Raw genomic sequence first — 18,598 nt, forward strand, 5'->3', positions numbered from 1 at the left:
GTCTCCCAATCAGTGAGTTGCCTTGGTGTCAGTCAACACTGCTATCCCTGTCTCCCAATCAGTGAGTTGCCTTGGTGTCAGTCAACACTGCTATCACTGCCTCCCAATCAGTGAGTTACCTTGGTGTCAGTCAACACTGCTATCACTGCCTCCCAATCAGTGAGTTACCTTGGTGTCAGTCAACACTGCTATCCCTGTCTCGCTGTCAGTGAGTTGCCTTGGTGTCAGTCAACACTGCTATCTCTGTCTCCCAATCAGTGAGTTGCCTTGGTGTCAGTGAACACTGCTATCTCTGTCTCCCAATCAGTGAGTTGCCTTGGTGTCAGTGAACACTGCTATCTCTGTCTCCCAATCAGTGAGTTGCCTTGGTGTCAGTGAACACTGCTATCACTGTCTCCCAATCAGTGAGTTGCCTTGGTGTCAGTCAACACTGCTATCCCTGTCTCCCAATCAGTGAGTTGCCTTGGTGTCAGTCAACACTGCTATCACTGCCTCCCAATCAGTGAGTTGCCTTGGTGTCAGTCAACACTGCTATCTCTGTCTCCCAATCAGTGAGTTGCCTTGGTGTCAGTCAACACTGCTATCACTGCCTCCCAATCAGTGAGTTGCCTTGGTGTCAGTCAACACTGCTATCACTGCCTCCCAATCAGTGAGTTACCTTGGCGTCAGTCAACACTGCTATCCCTGTCTCCCAATCAGTGAGTTGCCTTGGTGTCAGTCAACACTGCTATCACTGCCTTCCAATCAGTGAGTTACCTTGGTGTCAGTCAACACTGCTATCCCTGTCTCCCTGTCAGTGAGTTGCCTTGGTGTCAGTCAACACTGCTATCCCTGTCTCCCTGTCAGTGAGTTGCCTTGGTGTCAGTCAACACTGCTATCTCTGTCTCCCAATCAGTGAGTTACCTTGGTGTCAGTCAACACTGCTATCACTGCCTCCCAATCAGTGAGTTGCCTTGGTGTCAGTCAACACTGCTATCTCTGTCTCCCAATCAGTGAGTTGCCTTGGTGTCAGTCAACACTGCTATCTCTGTCTCCCAATCAGTGAGTTGCCTTGGTGTCAGTCAACACTGCTATCCCTGTCTCCCAATCAGTGAGTTGCCTTGGTGTCAGTCAACACTGCTATCCCTGTCTCCCAATCAGTGAGTTGCCTTGGTGTCAGTCAACACTGCTATCCCTGTCTCCCTGTCAGTGAGTTGCCTTGGTGTCAGTCAACACTGCTATCCCTGTCTCCCAATCAGTGAGTTGCCTTGGTGTCAGTCAACACTGCTATCCCTGTCTCCCAATCAGTGTAGAGCCTTGGTGTCAGTCAACACTGCTATCTCTGTCTCCCAATCAGTGAGTTGCCTTGGTGTCAGTCAACACTGCTATCCCTGTCTCCCAATCAGTGAGTTGCCTTGGTATCACTCCTGACAACAGTCCTTTCAGCAACACATTTCTAGCATTTGCAAATCAGCTTATCTTCAATTGTGAAGAATTAGTTCCATTCACCATTACCTGTCTATGGAAGCAACCAAAACATTAGTCTTTGCTTTTCTTTTGTCGAGGATTGATTACTGCAACTCTGTTCTTGCTGGTATTCCAAAGCATCACTTGACAAACTCCAAAGAGTTCAGAACAATGCTACTCGACTTATTTTCAAGTCCTCAAAATTTGAACATGTTACTCCTCTTTTCCATTCTCTGTGCTTGCTATCTCTTTGTCTGTATGTCTGTATGTGTAATGTGAGAGAGAGAGAGAGAGAGAGAGAGAGAGAGAGAGAGAGCACAGCTCTACAGCAAAACTAGGCAAGTTAAACAAAAAACAGGTGAAACAAGACAAGACAAGACAAGACAAAGTAAGGCAGGACATACCAACACAGAACAAGGCAAGGCAAGGGAGTACAAAACAAAACCAAGGCAGGACAAGGCAAGGCAAGGCAAACGAAACAAGGAAATGGGAAATTTGCCAGAAAATGGGAAGTTTGCCAAGGCAAAGGAAGACGGAAAAGATCCATGATATAACAAGGAAAGGCAGTGACATGGCATGATATGACAGGACACACCATGGCAAGACAACAATGGCTTGGCATAACATGGTGAATATGACATGAAACAGCACCACACATTGTTACCTGCTCTGTTGAGAAATGAAGGCAAAACTGCACACTGCAATCAGTTCTGGGAACAGGTGATGACGGTACAGGTATCTGTTCTGGGAACAGGTGATGACAACACAGGTATCTGTTCTGTGATGACAGCAAAGAAGAGGTAAGTGATCAGGTTCACACAACACAGCGCACGGACTGTCGTCTCATGAAGTGTCTGCACCCTGCTCTCACCACGTCAGGCAGTATATCGTGTGCAGCCAAGCCACGCCTCCATGCAGTGACCCAGCCACACACTCAATGTGCCGACGGTGTCAATATCATGAATATTAACCAGCTAGACCCACAGCCACTTGCCAGCTCAATGGTCTGCCCCCTTATTATCGACCCCCTCTCTCTGTACCTGCACTCCACCCACCTCCCCACCTGCCCCCCCTCCCCCACTGCAGCCCCTCCACCTTACCCACCACCCAACCTGAAGCCTGGGTCCCGCACTTGTAGCGTGTGACACGACTTCACGTGTCTGGTGTACCTTCACAAACATGAAGCGATAAAAACACTGTGAAGTATCAGTCATGTAAACTGATTACAGTTTGAAAGTCTAACCTGATTTCCTCCTGAACACATGCACACCCCTAGGTACACACATACGCGGACATGCGCGCGACCACACACACACACACACACACACACACACAAATACACACATGATCCAGGTGTGGCTGTAGGAAGGACAGGTGTGAGGGGTGGAGATGGCAGACTGGTGGGAGTGGGCCCCATACCATTATATTTCAGGCTGGACAAAGAACGACATTGATATGTGTTTCAGTGTGTCTCTGTATAAACCTCTCTGTGTGTGTGTGTGTGTGTGTGTGTGTGTGTGTGTGTGTGTGTGTGTGTGTGTGTGTGTGTGTGTGTGTGTGTGTGTGTGTGTGTGTGTGTGTGTGTGTTGTTGCTGTTGTCGTTTGTTTCTCTGTTTTTTGTTGGTTTTTGGACTGGCTGTCTTTTGGCTGTCAACTGTCGTTTGGCTGTCTGGCTTTCTTTTGGCTGTCTGGCTGTCTGTCTTACTTTCTGTCTGCCTGTCTGCGCTCTTGCCTGTCCATTCGTTCTCTAGGAAATGTCTGACAGTCTGTCTGTCTGTTTATCTCTCTCTCTCTCTCCGTGCTTTACAGACAGTTAGCTATGAAAGGGCGGCATTGCGAAACACCCACTGTGTGTCACGTTGACATCACGACGAATGTAGGTCAGTGTGCACCAGGACATCCTGTTACATGTCTGCCCCTGTACTCCTCCGTCTGGCTCTCTGACTCATGCGCAAAAATCGTCGGCAAACTGAACACAAACACGAACACTACTCACACACACACACTTTCTCTCATGCTCTCCATTAAAAAAAAAAAAAAAAAAAAGGGGAGGGTGGGGGTGGGGATGGCGTAAAAACTGAGCGTTGTCGAGGGAAGAAACACAGGCGCCTGGATTTTATCTCTTCTCCAAACCAATATCTTGCAACTAACTGACTGGAGATTTGTGTAAATGCAACATGAACTTACAGTTGCTCTCTAACTGTACCAAACTCACGATAAAAGAAAAAAAACACTATCAAAGTACTGACAAGATATATATCACATACTGTGAAGTATATGAGTGAACTCAAACGCTGTTGTGTGTGTGTGTGTGTGTGTGTGTGTGTGTGTGTGTGTGTGTGTGTGTGTGTGTGTGTGTGTTTGTATGCAGGCACACCCCTGAGTGAATTGTAACTGCACATGGATGAGTGCATGAATGCTTGTGCGAGTCTCTCTCTCTCTCTCTCTGTTAAGCAATATAAATGACGGTAATATTTTTTTTTATTGGTTTTGTGTAAGATTGAAAGCTTATGAAATGAATTAAGTTATTTATGTTTGTGTTGTTCCATTGAGTAATACCATGTTCATGTGAACCCCTTCATTTGGGGCTTATACCTAGATGTGAATAAACCATTCCATTCCAATCCATTCTCTCTCTCTCTCTCTCTGTCTCCCCACCCTCCCCCATACATGTCCATACACGTACTGTAGGTGTAGCCGGTTGGGCAGGGTTCTTTCACCACGTCAGCACCAGTTTTCGTCAAGGCTTTATTGAGGACAAGACGGGGAACATATCGGGACTTGGGTAAAGGGAACAGGAGAGCGGGGGGTTAAAGGGCAAGGGACTGTCCTCGTGAAAGGAGGGAAATAAATAAATAAATGATTACCCTGTGGACAAAACAACAAAGTCCTCGTAAGCAAGCGCACAGTAATTTCTATCGACGTTCATTCACTCATTCACTCCAAACATCACTTTACCAAATATTTTACATGAATCTACAATTGTTACAAACGTGTGATAAAACTAAACTATCCCATTAATTGAAATGAGCAATTGCTTCCCGATTCGAAATTGTCTAATTTCTTAAAGATATTTATATAAATCCTAGCAACTTCAAAACGTTCAGTTAAGATTAACTCGGTTATTCAAAATAATTGCAAATCCGTTCAAATGCATAACATCTAAACTCAAAGTAAACTGATAGAATAATATTAATAAGGAAATACAAATAGCATTTACATTTTGGTATCAATTTCTCAATGCTAGAAATGCTTACTGTAAAGTATGGTATATTTCACTCACCCTATCAGGTTGACAGAGGCCCGCACACACACTGCTGTTGCCTGTTCTCTTTTAAAGCGAACTGAGAACTGATGATATTGGTTCTACAAGGAAAGGGTAGGAGAACTCACTTCGTAAAAACATATCAAGATGCAGCACATCCACCCTACATGATTATTATTTTGCACGTGAAGTTATGATGCTAAAGCTAACACGGGTCATAAACGTGCACTCTCTCTCTCTCTCTCTCTCTCTCTCTCTCTCCCTCTCTCTCTCTGCGGGGCAAAGAGGACAATTTCACCCTGTTGCATAGGTGAGAAAGGGGAGGGGTCACATGTCTTCTGTTGTGCACTCTGTGTGTGTGTGTGTGTGTGCACATATGTGTGCGCATGTGTGTGTGTGTGTGTGTGCGCGCGCGCGCGCGCGTACATGCTCGAGTTGTGTACATTCTGCAAATCAACGTATTTTCACCGACAGTGAACTTTGATGAGTAAAGATTCAGACTGCTTGTCAGCACACATGCATGTGTGTGTGTGTGTGTGTGTGTGTGTGTGTGTGTGTGTGTGTGTGTGTGTGTGCAGGTCTGCAGCAGTATGCTAGGCAAAATAACACAAAGACAGAAGGCAGCAAAACAGAACAAGATGAAACAAAGGATCACAAACCAAACCCAAGGCAAGACAGGCAAAACAGGACATGGCAAGGCAAGACAGGACATGGCAAGGCAAGGCAGGACATGGCAAGGCAAGGCAAAACAGGACATGGCAAGGCAAAACAGGACATGGCAAGGCAAAACAGGACATGGCAAGGCAAGGCAAAACAGGACATGGCAAGGCAAAACAGGACATGGCAAGGCAAAACAGGACATGGCAAGGCAAGGCAAAACAGGACATGGCAAGGCAAAACAGGACATGGCAAGGCAAGGCAAAACAGGACATGGCAAGGCAAAACAGGACATGGCAAGGCAAAACAGGACATGGCAAGGCAAAACAGGACATGGCAAGGCAAGGCAAAACAGGACATGGCAAGGCAAAACAGGACATGGCAAGGCAAAACAGGACATGGCAAGGCAAGGCAAAACAGGACATGGCAAGGCAAAACAGGACATGGCAAGGCAAAACAGGACATGGCAAGGCAAGGCAAGGCAAAACATGACATTGCAAGGCAAGGCAAAACAGGACATGGCAAGGCAAGACGGGACATGGCAAGGCAAGGTAGGCAAAACAGGACATTGCAAGGCAAGGCAAAACAGGACATGGCAAGGCAAAACAGGACATGGCAAGGCAAGACAGGACATGACAAGGCAAGGCAAGGCAAAACAGGACATGGCAAGGCAAAGCAAGGCAAGGCAAGGCAAAACGAGGGCAGCGCCTCCACGATTTCTTCCAATGTGTGAGAAATAGTGGGAAGTCCCCCTTATTTTTTATCAAAAATCTCTCCTTTTTCATCGAAGTTAGTTTTATTGTCTTTTACCATTGCAAATCTAAGAGAAAAACGAGAGAGAGAGAGAGAGAAAAAAGAAACGAGAAATGGGGGAAACGATAACGACGATCATGACGGTGACAGTACCGTTAGCGAAGGCATCAACAATAGACGGTGAAGGTGATGGCACAGTAGTGGTTTAAAAAAAAAAAGTGTAGTTGTATGTGTATGTCAGTGTGTTAGAGAGAGAGAGAGAGAGAGACAGAGAGGGTGGGGTTTGTGCGCATTCGTTAAAGATTTGAGCGTTCAGTTCGTCACGTGAACTAATTGTTGCCCGCAGTATTGTGCATTGTCCAGTGTGTCTGTGTGTGCCGGGTGTGTTGCACCTACCACCTCCCTCCACCCCCAGATCCACCTCTTCCTCGTTGACTGTGTCAGATCCCACGTACCTATAATATAGATCTCATTTTGCAGTCACTGTGTCAGATCCCACGTACCTATATAGATCTCATTTTGCAGTCACTGTGTCAGATCCCACTTACCTATATAGATCTCATTTTGCAGTCACTGTGTCAGATCTCACTTACCTATATAGATCTCATTTTGCAGTCACTGTGTCAGATCTCACTTACCTATATAGATCGCATTTTGCAGTCACTGTGTCAGATCTCACTTACCTATATAGATCTCATTTTGCAGTCACTGTGTCAGATCTCACTTACCTATATAGATCTCATTTTGCAGTCACAGTGTCAGATCCCACGTACCTATATAGATCTCATTTTGCAGTCAGTGTCAGATCTCACTTACCTATATAGATCTCATTTTGCAGTCACTGTGTCAGATCCCACTTACCTATATTATAGATCTCATTTTGCAGTCACTGTGTCAGATCTCACTTACCTATATAGATCTCATTTTGCAGTCACTGTGTCAGATCCCACTTACCTATATAGATCTCATTTTGCAGTCACTGTGTCAGATCCCACGTACCTACATAGATCTCATTTTGCAGTCACTCTGTCAGATCCCACGTACCTATATAGATCTCATTTTGCAGTCATTGTGTCAGATCTCACTTACCTATATAGATCTCATTTTGCAGTCACTGTGTCAGATCCCACTTACCTATATAGATCTCATTTTGCAGTCAGTGTCAGATCTCACTTACCTATATAGATCTCATTTTGCAGTCACTGTGTCAGATCTCACGTACCTATATAGATCTCATTTTGCAGTCACTGTGTCAGATCCCACTTACCTATATAGATCTCATTTTGCAGTCATTGTGTCAGATCTCACTTACCTATATAGATCTCATTTTGCAGTCACTGTGTCAGATCCCACGTACCTATATAGATCTCATTTTGCAGTCACTGTGTCAGATCTCACTTACCTATATAGATCTCATTTTGCAGTCACTGTGTCAGATCCCACTTACCTATATTATAGATCTCATTTTGCAGTCACTGTGTCAGATCCCACGTACCTATATAGATCTCATTTTGCAGTCACTGTGTCAGATCTCACTTACCTATATAGATCTCATTTTGCAGTCACTGTGTCAGATCCCACTTACCTATATATAGATCTCATTTTGCAGTCACTGTGTCAGATCCCACTTACCTATATAGATCTCATTTTGCAGTCACTCTGTCAGATCCCACTTACCTATATAGATCTCATTTTGCAGTCACTGTGTCAGATCCCACGTACCTAAAAAGATCTCATTTTGCAGTCACTCTGTCAGATCCCACGTACCTAAAAAGATCTCATTTTGCAGTCACTCTGTCAGATCCCACGTACCTAAAAAGATCTCATTTTGCAGTCACTGTGTCAGATCCCACGTACCTAAAAAGATCTCATTTTGCAGTCACTGTGTCAGATCTCACTTACCTATATAGATCTCATTTTGCAGTCACTGTGTCAGATCTCACTTACCTATATAGATCTCATTTTGCAGTCACTGTGTCAGATCTCACTTACCTATATAGATCTCATTTTGCAGTCACTGTGTCAGATCTCACTTACCTATATAGATCTCATTTTGCAGTCACTGTGTCAGATCTCACTTACCTTTATAGATCTCATTTTGCAGTCACTGTGTCAGATCTCACTTACCTTTATAGATCTCATTTTGCAGTCACTGTGTCAGATCTCACTTACCTATATAGATCTCATTTTGCAGTCACTGTGTCAGATCCCACGTACCTATATAGATCTCATTTTGCAGTCACTGTGTCAGATCCCACGTACCTATATAGATCTCATTTTGCAGTCACTGTGTCAGATCTCACTTACCTATATAGATCTCATTTTGCAGTCACTGTGTCAGATCTCACTTACCTATATAGATCTCATTTTGCAGTCACTGTGTCAGATCTCACGTACCTATATAGATCTCATTTTGCAGTCACTGTGTCAGATCTCACTTACCTTTTTTTTTTTTTTTTTCTTTTTTTTAATTTATTATTATCATTATTGTTGTTGTTATTATTATTCTTTTTTTTCTCAGGGCCTGACTAAGCGCGTTGGGTTACGCTGCTGGTCAGGCATCTGCCAAGCAGATGTGGTGTAGCGTATATGGATTTGTCCGAACGCAGTGACGCCTCCTTGAGCTACTGATACTGATCTGTGTGTGTGTGTGTGTGTGTGTGTGTGTGTGTGTGTGCTGAATGTGTGTGTGCTGAATGTGTGTGTGTGTGTGTGTGTGTGTGTGTGTGTGTGCTGAATGTGTGTGCTGAATGTGTATGTGCTGAATGTGTGTGTGTGTGTGTGTGTGTGTGTGTGTGTGTGTGTGTGTGTGTGCTGAATGTGTGTGTTGTGTGTGTGTGTGTGTGTGTGCTGAATGTGTGTGTGTGTGTGTGTGTGCTGAATGTGTGTGTGTGTGTGTGTGTGTGTGTGTGTGTGCTGAATGTGTGTGTGTGTGTGTGTGTGTGTGTGTGTGTGCTGAATGTGTGTTGTGTGTGTGTGTGTGCCGCGTGAATGTGTGTGTGTGTGTGTGTGTGTGTGTGTGTGTGTGCTGAATGTCTCTGTGTGTGTGTGTGTGTGTGTGTGTGTGTGTGTGTGTGTGTGCTGAATGTCTGTATGTGTGTGTGTGTGTGTGTGCTGAATGTGTGTGTTGTGTGTGTGTGTGTGTGTGTGTGTGCCGCGTGAATGTGTGTGTGTGTGTGTGTGTGTGTGTGTGTGTGCTGAATGTGTGTGTGTGTGTGTGTGTGTGTGTGTGTGCTGAATGTGTGTGTGAATGAATCACGCTGCATGAAACGCATAATACCAAAAGAAGCAAACACCGATAAAAACGAGAATATAAAATAATTTAAAAAAAATATAAAATAAAAAAAATTCATCGAAATATAGAAGAAAGGACTGAAGAAGATGGAGAAGAAAATGAAGAAGAGCTCACCCTCCATATCCCCCCCTCGCCCCCCGTTTTGGGTTTTTTTGGGGGGGGTTTTCGCCCCCAGTTTCTCTGACCGCCTGTCAACGTAAGTACCGTCTTCCGTCCCTTCGGATCACAGGTTGTTGGTGCATGGTCCAGCGTGGAAGTCAGTGGGTGTGAACGTGCATGAGTTCGTTTCCGGCTCAAGATTTAGCGTTACATGAATACCTTTAGAAGAAGTAGTAGTAGTAGTAGTAGTGGTGGTGGTGGTGGTGGTGGTAGCTGAGTTCTTTTTCGACAAGATTTTTTTGTGTTGACGGATATGGACAAGAGTGTTGTCAAATGCTGAGGATATATCACTTGTTAAAACAATGTGTAGGTATATTTGCATGTTTGCACGAACGGGCTTTTATTTCAACTTTATTTTCTTCCAACTTTTTCTTAGTAGTAGTGAGTTACGGTAGTAGTAGAGGTGGTTCTTTTCGATAAACTTGAATTTTGTCTGTTGATATGGACAAGAATGGTTTTTTCTCTCTCTCTTCTTCTTTTTCTTTTATATCACTCTTTTTATGTGTATGGTATGTGAACAAGATGAATATATGTAATGTTTCAATGCTCCCTGGTGGTGGCACAGCAAATAAACATTTTGCCTTGCCTTGCCTCACTGAGGCGAGCAACACCGATCTAGTCAACACTGCTGGCAGCAGCAGTAGTGTTAGCAGTCGTAGCAGGAGCAGCTGGAGCAGTAGTAGAACAAGATTAACTCTCTCCATACGAACGGCGAAAGAGACGACGTTAACAGCGTCTCACCCCAATTACCATCATCAAAATATTGCAAGCGGAAGGCTCTTATACTGAAGAGGTGAATGTTGACAAAGAATACCACAATTCTGACGACAGAAGCTAAAGGTTGGGTCATTCAGACACCCACTGGACATCCGAGGGGTCTGTGTAGAGGAGAAGAGAGGACTGGCCGTACTGAGTGGGTTAACAAGAAGCAGGAGGAAGAGAAACTAAGAACAAGACACGAACGCGGGAAGCAGGAAAGCAATGTGCATGAACAGAACCCACCTGAACAGCCAGGGATGGGCGCAACAGCCGAGTGGTTAAAGCGTTGCCGACGTGACTTTCAACCTGAGGGTCCCGGGTTCGAATCTCGGTAACGGCGCCTGGTGGAGATTTTTCTGATCTCCCGGGTCAACATATGTGCTGACCTGCTTGTGCCTGAACCCCCATCGTGTGTTTTCGCAAGCAGAAGATCAAATACGCACGTTAAAGATCCTGTAACCCGTCACCGTTCAGTGGGTCATGGAAACAAGAACATACCCAACATGCACACCCCCGAAAACGGAGTATGGCTGCCTACATGGCGAGGTTAAAACGGTCATACACGTAAGAGTCCACCCGTATATATACGAGTGAACGTGGGAGCCACTGCCCACGACCGGTGAAGAACAGCCCGGAAACGTGTCCAATGGGAATTGCGGTCAAAGGGAAATAACCGCTTAATAGTCAAAGTTTCTAAAGAATTGCTTCCCTTATATAACTGCGCTAGATTTGGAAACCAGGGCTTCGTAGTTTGTTTTTCGCTGCCGGCAGTTCAACTTTAGAAGTCCGTGGGGAGACTGCGTTACCGCCATCCTCCTCTTCTTCTTCTTCTTCTTTGTGTGTGTGTGTGTGTGTGTGTGTGTGTGTATGTGTATGTGTGTGTGTATGCTGCAAATGAATTTATCTTGTTATTGAAGTGGATTGTTCGACAGAACTTTGCCTGGAACAACTCTTTTGTTGCCGTGGGTCCTTTTATGTATGCAAATTCCATACTGCGTGCAAGATGTGGGTTTATTGTTTCTTCTTAAATGCATCCATTTTGCACTTAGGAAACATACTCTGCATAAAAAAATTAAAGAGCAGTAATGCTCCCAGACAGTACATAATCTCCACAACATTGATAATCAACACAAATACTGATTGTTTGTTGTTGTTGTTGTTGTTTTCTTTTTCAATTAAAAAGAAAGCACACAAAGGTATTTTGTTACAACAATTTTATTCGGAGGGGTCAAAAGACAAAATCCAACACATGTGTACAAAGATTCCAAGATAAACATTCTATCAAAATAGCACCATCTAAGTATGATAGACAAGTTTAATTCAAAATGGAATGTCAACAACATCAAAAAGAATGTAAACATGGAAGACTTCACTTCATTGTTTGTTTGTTCTGATGCTTGGGTTGGATTTTTTTTTAGCTCCGTATAGTAAATACTTTGTCATTTATCAACAAATCCAATGGAGAGTCATATCAATTTGCTATGAAGCTTACTTAAATCAAATTCCTATGACTTCAAATATTTTGTTTCCCAATTGTGAAGTCAACTTTTCTTCAAACACTTAGCTGCCTATTTCAAGATGCAAACTGATGCAGAAAAAACTTAGAAAATATACTGTAATTGACCAGTTTTTTTCCCTCCAAAACTGACTTGTGGGGACAAAGCCAGAAAAACTGCAGAAGTTAGTTCCCTTTGTTCATGGTTCGTGCACATTAATTAAGGTCTGTGTGCACCACTTTAAAGAAACAAACACTGACGCCCAGGCGCTGGGCTGAGTGAGTTAAGGGGACCGTTTTTCACATGGTAACAAAGCTTGACAGGCTGCAGCCAACTCTCCTGCACAACAGTAAGAATGAAGTGAACACGTCCACTGTGGGGTTTTGATACAAACCAAATCAATCACATGACTGAGAGAGTGACAAGGCTAAAACATCTGGCACCAGGGAATGTTTTTCAAACAGAGACTTGGCAACCAAAGAGTAAAATATCACATCAACACAAGATAGGCAAAGGGAATGGAAAACAGACCCCAAGGCACAGCTGTTTAAGTTTAACTCTCTCCATACGAACGCCGAAAGAGACGACGTTGACAACGGTTCACCCCAATTACCATCATCAAAATATTGCAAGCGGAAGGCTCTTATACTGAAGACGTGAATGTTGACAAAGAATACCACAATTCTGACGACGGAAGTTAAAGGTTGGGTCATTCAGACACCCACTGGACATCCGAGGGGTCTGTGTAGAGGAGAAGAGAGGACTGGCCGTACTGAGTGAGTTAAATGCATGTCATGAAGAGGAAAATATTAATTAAAAAACAAATATGTCTTCTAGGTTTTTTTAAATCAATATTGTAAACAAAACAAACATGAAAACTAACCCCCCCAAAAAATGTACATCAAAAAAGCACATGAAAACAATGATTTCATCACCATTACCATTAACACTGAAAAGAATGTAAAAACACATCAGAATACAGATTCACATTTTTGGCAGTGAAAACAGGTCAACAACAAAAAATATCATCTTGAGTATCTTTTCTTTTTTGAATGCGTGCTATTGCAACTGCAATCTTTTTAAAAAAAATAATAAATCTTATTTATTTAACCCCTTGACTGTTGCTGTTGAGTGTGGTCATTAGTGAAGGGCTGTCACCTCACTGAGATAAGACAGAGCCTACAGGTCAGGATGTCAGTGAAGGGCTGTCACCTCACTGAGATAAGACAGAGCTTACAGGTCAGGATGTCAGTGAAGGGCTGTCACCTCACTGAGATAAGACAGAGCTTACAGGTCAGGACGTCAGTGAAGGGCTGTCACCTCACTGAGATAAGACAGAGCTTACAGGTCAGGACGTCAGTGAAGGGCTGTCACCTCACTGAGATAAGACAGAGCTTACAGGTCAGGACGTCAGTGAAGGGCTGTCACCTCACTGAGATCAGACAGAGCTGACAGGTCAGGATGTCAGTGAAGGGCTGTCACCTCACTGAGATCAGACAGAGCTTACAGGTCAGGACGTCAGTGAAGGGCTGTCACCTCACTGAGATAAGACAGAGCTTACAGGTCAGGATGTCAGTGAAGGGCTGTCACCTCACTGAGATCAGACACAGCTTACAGGTCAGGATGTCAGTGAAGGGCTGTCACCTCACTGAGATCAGACACAGCTTACAGGTCAGGATGTCAGTGAAGGGCTGTCACCTCACTGAGATCAGACACAGCTTACAGGTCAGGATGTCAGTGAAGGGCTGTCACCTCACTGAGATCAGACAGAGCTTACAGGTCAGGATGTCAGTGAAGGGCTGTCACCTCACTGAGATCAGACAGAGCTTACAGGTCAGGATGTCAGTGAAGGGCTGTCACCTCAATGGGATAAGACAGAGCTTACAGGTCAGGATGTCAGTGAAGGGATGTCACCTCACTGAGATAGGACAGAGCTTACAGGTCAGGATGTCAGTGAAGGGCTGTCACCTCAATGGGATATCTGTTACCATTATGTATCTGCATTTCTTTATCATGAGACAGCAATACTTTTGCTCAGCAAAATCAATAATACCATTGGAAAGGATACCAAAAAAGTAGTGATTGCACTTCAAGTTTCAGTTTCAGTTTCTCAAGGATTTGTCACTGCATGCAGACGAATCCATATAAGCTACACCACCACATCTGCTCAGCAAATGCCTGACAGCAACATAACCCAACGCACTACTAAAGGTCTTGATTACGTACATGTATATTTGTGTACATATCTGGGTGGATTTTTTCTTATTTCTACAGAATTTTGCCAGAGGGTAACACGCTTGTTGCCATGTGTTCCCAGTGTGCCGCAGTGCATGCTGCGCATGGGACCTCTGTTTACAGCCTCATCCGAATGATCAGATGCTCAGGGCGATTTTCTATTCAAACTTGGGAGAAAGGGCGATAGCAGGGTTCGAACCCCGACCCTCCCAGACACTGAACTGGCAGTGAGCATCTTCTCCACTCTGCCACATTCCTCCTCACAAGCCCATGTCTCACTCATCCTAGCTGATCAAGATTGGATCACACAATGATTTATTCTAATCATTTGCCTTAGGAACATATTTTCCCTGCATTATGTATCAATGCTGTTTACTTATCTGTTTATTTTGTCAACTTTTTTTATGTTAATGTTTTCCACAAACCCAGGGTAAGTTCTCAACGCCAGACAAGCACGTCAGGTTTGTGCACAGGTCAGGCATATGCTGCTTGTTTTTTTCTTTTCCTTTTTTTTATTTTTATATATATACAACATACGTGATGTAGCATGTACATGGATCTGTCTGTACGCTCTTGACACCACCTTGGAACTGAAGCTGAAACTGGAACTCATCTCATGTCATCCAGGTCTCATCGCACTGACCTCCTTTCATCCCACTGACCTCCTTTCATCCCACTGACCTCCTTTCATCCCCATCTCATCCCACTGACCTCCTTTCATCCCCATCTCATCCCACTGACCTCCTTTCATCCAGGTCTCATCCCACTGACCTCCTTTCATCCCAGTCTCATCCACTGACCTCCTTTCATCCCCATCTCATCCCACTGACCTCCTTTCATCCAGGTCTCATCCACTGACCTCCTTTCATCCCCAGTCTCATCGCACTGACCTCCTTTCATCCCACTGACCTCCTTTCATCCCACTGACCTCCTTTCATCCCCATCTCATCCCACTGACCTCCTTTCATCCCCATCTCATCCCACTGACCTCCTTTCATCCCACTGACCTCCTTTCATCCCCGTCTCATCGCACTGACCTCCTTTCATCCCCATCTCATCCCACTGACCTCCTTTCATCCCACTGACCTCCTTTCATCCCCGTCTCATCCCACTGACCTCCTTTCATCCCCATCTCATCGCACTGACCTCCTTTCATCCCCATCTCATCCCACTGACCTCCTTTCATCCCCATCTCATCGCACTGACCTCCTTTCATCCCCATCTCATCCCACTGACCTCCTTTCATCCCCATCTCATCGCACTGACCTCCTTTCATCCCCATCTCATCGCACTGACCTCCTTTCATCACACTGACCTCCTTTCATCCAGGTCTCATCGTACTGACCTCCTTTCATCCCCATCTCATCCCACTGACCTCCTTTCATCCCCATCTCATCCCACTGACCTCCTTTCATCCAGGTCTCATCCCACTGACCTCCTTTCATCCCCATCTCATCCCACTGACCTCCTTTCATCCCCATCTCATCCCACTGACCTCCTTTCATCCAGGTCTCATCCCACTGACCTCCTTTCATCCCACTGACCTCCTTTCATCCCCATCTCATCCCACTGACCTCCTTTCATCCCACTGACCTCCTTTCATCCCCATCTCATCCCACTGACCTCCTTTCATCCCACTGACCTCCTTTCATCCCCATCTCATCCCACTGACCTCCTTTCATCCCCGTCTCATCCCACTGACCTCCTTTCATCCCCATCTCATCCCACTGACCTCCTTTCATCCCCATCTCATCCCACTGACCTCCTTTCATCCCACTGACCTCCTTTCATCCCCATCTCATCCCACTGACCTCCTTTCATCCCCATCTCATCCCACTGACCTCCTTTCATCCCCATCTCATCCCACTGACCTCAATCCACCAGCAGTCAAGGGGTCGGAGCAGAGAGAGCGCAGCGTCCTCAGTAATACTTTTTCTTGGTGTCCAGCCTGTTCTTGTGCAGGATGCAGAAGAGGATGACAGCGAAGACGCAGAGCGTGCCCACGATCATCAGGACGCTGACCACAATGTCCCAGAACATGTCCACCTCCTTCTTCTTCTTGTCCTCCTCCTCCTTCACTGCGCAGGGCAACAAGCACCACAACCATGCCAATCAGTCTTTCTTAACTTACTCGTAAATGACTCTTCTGGGTTGTTTTTTTTGTTGTTGTTGTTGTTCTTTGTTTTGGGGTGTATGTTTTTTAAAATGTTTTCACATGTTGAACAGTGAATTTCTGTACCCAGGTATTGACAATAAACCAGTCTTGAGTCTCAAGTTTTTGTTGTTGTTGTTGTTTTTTGCTTTTGTTTTTTTGTTTTTGTTGACCCACCATTTATTACACCCCATGTTTTAGGTTTATGGTCTATAGGGGTTTTATATATAGCTTTAGACCCACCATTAATTACACCCCATGTTTTAGGTTTATGGTCTATAGGGGTTTTATATATAGCTTTAGACCCACCACTAATTACACCCCATGTTTTAGGTTTATGGTCTATAGGGGGTTTATATATAGCTTTAGACCCACCATTAATTACACCCCATGTTTTAGGTTTATGGTCTATAGGGGGTTTATATATAGCTTTAGACCCACCATTAATTACACCCCATGTTTTAGGTTTATGGTCCATAGGGGGTTTATATATAGCTTTAGACCCACCATTAATTACACCCTATGTTTTAGGTTTATGGTCTATAAGGGTTTTATATATAGCTTTAGACCCACCATTAATTACACCCCATGTTTTAGGTTTGTGGTCTATAAGGGTTTTATATATAGCTTTAGACCCACCATTAATTACACCCCATGTTTTAGGTTTATGGTCTATAGGGGTTTTATATATAGCTTTAGACCCACCATTAATTACACCCCATGTTTTAGGTTTATGGTCCATAGGGGTTTTATATATAGCTTTAGACCCACCATTAATTACACCCCATGTTTTAGGTTTATGGTCTATAGGGGTTTTATATATAGCTTTAGACCCACCATTAATTACACCCCATGTTTTAGGTTTAAGGTCTTTAGAGGTTTTATATATAGCTTTAGACCCACCATTAATTACACCCCATGTTTTAGGTTTATGGTCCATAGGGGTTTTATATATAGCTTTAGACCCACCATTAATTACACCCCATGTTTTAGGTTTATGGTCCATAGGGGTTTTATATATAGCTTTAGACCCACCATTAATTACACCCCATGTTTTAGGTTTATGGTCTATAGGGGTTTTATATATAGCTTTAGACCCACCATTAATTACACCCCATGTTTTAGGTTTATGGTCTATAGGGGTTTTATATATAGCTTTAGACCCACCATTAATTACACCCCATGTTTTAGGTTTATGGTCTATAGGGGTTTTATATATAGCTTTAGACCCACCATTAATTACACCCCATGTTTTAGGTTTATGGTCTATAGGGGTTTTATATATAGCTTTAGACCCACCATTAATTACACCCCATGTTTTAGGTTTATGGTCTATAAGGGTTTTATATATAGCTTTAGACCCACCATAAATTACACCCCATGTTTTAGGTTTATGGTCTATAGGGGTTTTATATATAGCTTTAGACCCACCATTAATTACACCCCATGTTTTAGGTTTATGGTCTATAAGGGTTTTATATATAGCTTTAGACCCACCATTAATTACACCCCATGTTTTAGGTTTATGGTCTATAGGGGTTTTATATATAGCTTTAGACCCACCATTAATTACACCCCATGTTTTAGGTTTATGGTCCATAGGGGTTTTATATATAGCTTTAGACCCACCATTAATTACACCCCATGTTTTAGGTTTATGGTCTATAGGGGTTTTATATATAGCTTTAGACCCACCATTAATTACACCCCATGTTTTAGGTTTATGGTCTATAGGGGTTTTATATATAGCTTTAGACCCACCATTAATTACACCCCATGTTTTAGGTTTATGGTCTATAGGGGTTTTATATATAGCTTTAGACCCACCATTAATTACACCCCATGTTTTAGGTTTATGGTCTATAAGGGTTTTATATATAGCTTTAGACCCACCATTTAATACACCCTATGTTTTAGGTTTATGGTCTATAAGGGCTTTATATATAGCTTTAGACCCACCATTAATTACACCCTATGTTTTAGGTTTATGGTCTATAGGGGTTTTATATATAGCTTTAGACCCACCATTAATTACACCCCATGTTTTAGGTTTATGGTCTATAGGGGTTTTATATATAGCTTTAGACCCACCATTAATTACACCCCATGTTTTAGGTTTATGGTCTATAAGGGTTTTATATATAACTTTAGACCCACCATGTATTTTACCCCATGTTTTAGGTGTATGGTCTATAAGGGTTTTATATATAACTTAAGACTCACCATTTATTATACCCAGTGCTTTAGGTTTATCATTGGCCTCACTGTTATTCACTTCCAGACCGGTTCTGTTCCTATAGACTGCCAGTGCTCTAATCACACCAGCGTACACCAAGACGTTTGTTGATACACCTGTCATACTTTGTCGGAAAGTCATCAAA

The 18,598-nt window shown here is 43.6% G+C and overlaps 2 protein-coding genes across 5 annotated transcripts in view; both read right to left on the reverse strand.

The window, feature by feature from the left end:
* Positions 1 to 2,324, reverse strand: part of LOC143296440 (uncharacterized) — a 64,088-nt gene extending 61,764 nt beyond the window's left edge. The window contains exon 1 of one of the 4 annotated variants that reach the window (XM_076608391.1): positions 2,111 to 2,324. The gene's annotated coding sequence lies outside the window, so the exon portion shown is untranslated. The remainder of the gene's footprint in view (positions 1 to 2,110) is intronic. The other 3 variants (XM_076608375.1, XM_076608400.1, XM_076608382.1) reach the window with 3 other exon arrangements.
* A 13,558-nt stretch (positions 2,325 to 15,882) lies between these two features.
* LOC143278567 (VIP36-like protein) overlaps positions 15,883 to 18,598 on the reverse strand; it is a 23,532-nt gene continuing 20,816 nt past the window's right edge. The window contains exon 9 of the mRNA XM_076583287.1: positions 15,883 to 16,143. Coding sequence (XP_076439402.1) covers positions 15,986 to 16,143 — 158 coding nt within the window. The 3' untranslated portion in view covers positions 15,883 to 15,985. The remainder of the gene's footprint in view (positions 16,144 to 18,598) is intronic.

Source organism: Babylonia areolata, chromosome 2 (genome assembly GCF_041734735.1).
Source record: "Babylonia areolata isolate BAREFJ2019XMU chromosome 2, ASM4173473v1, whole genome shotgun sequence".
NCBI classification, from domain to species: domain Eukaryota; kingdom Metazoa; phylum Mollusca; class Gastropoda; order Neogastropoda; family Buccinidae; genus Babylonia; species Babylonia areolata.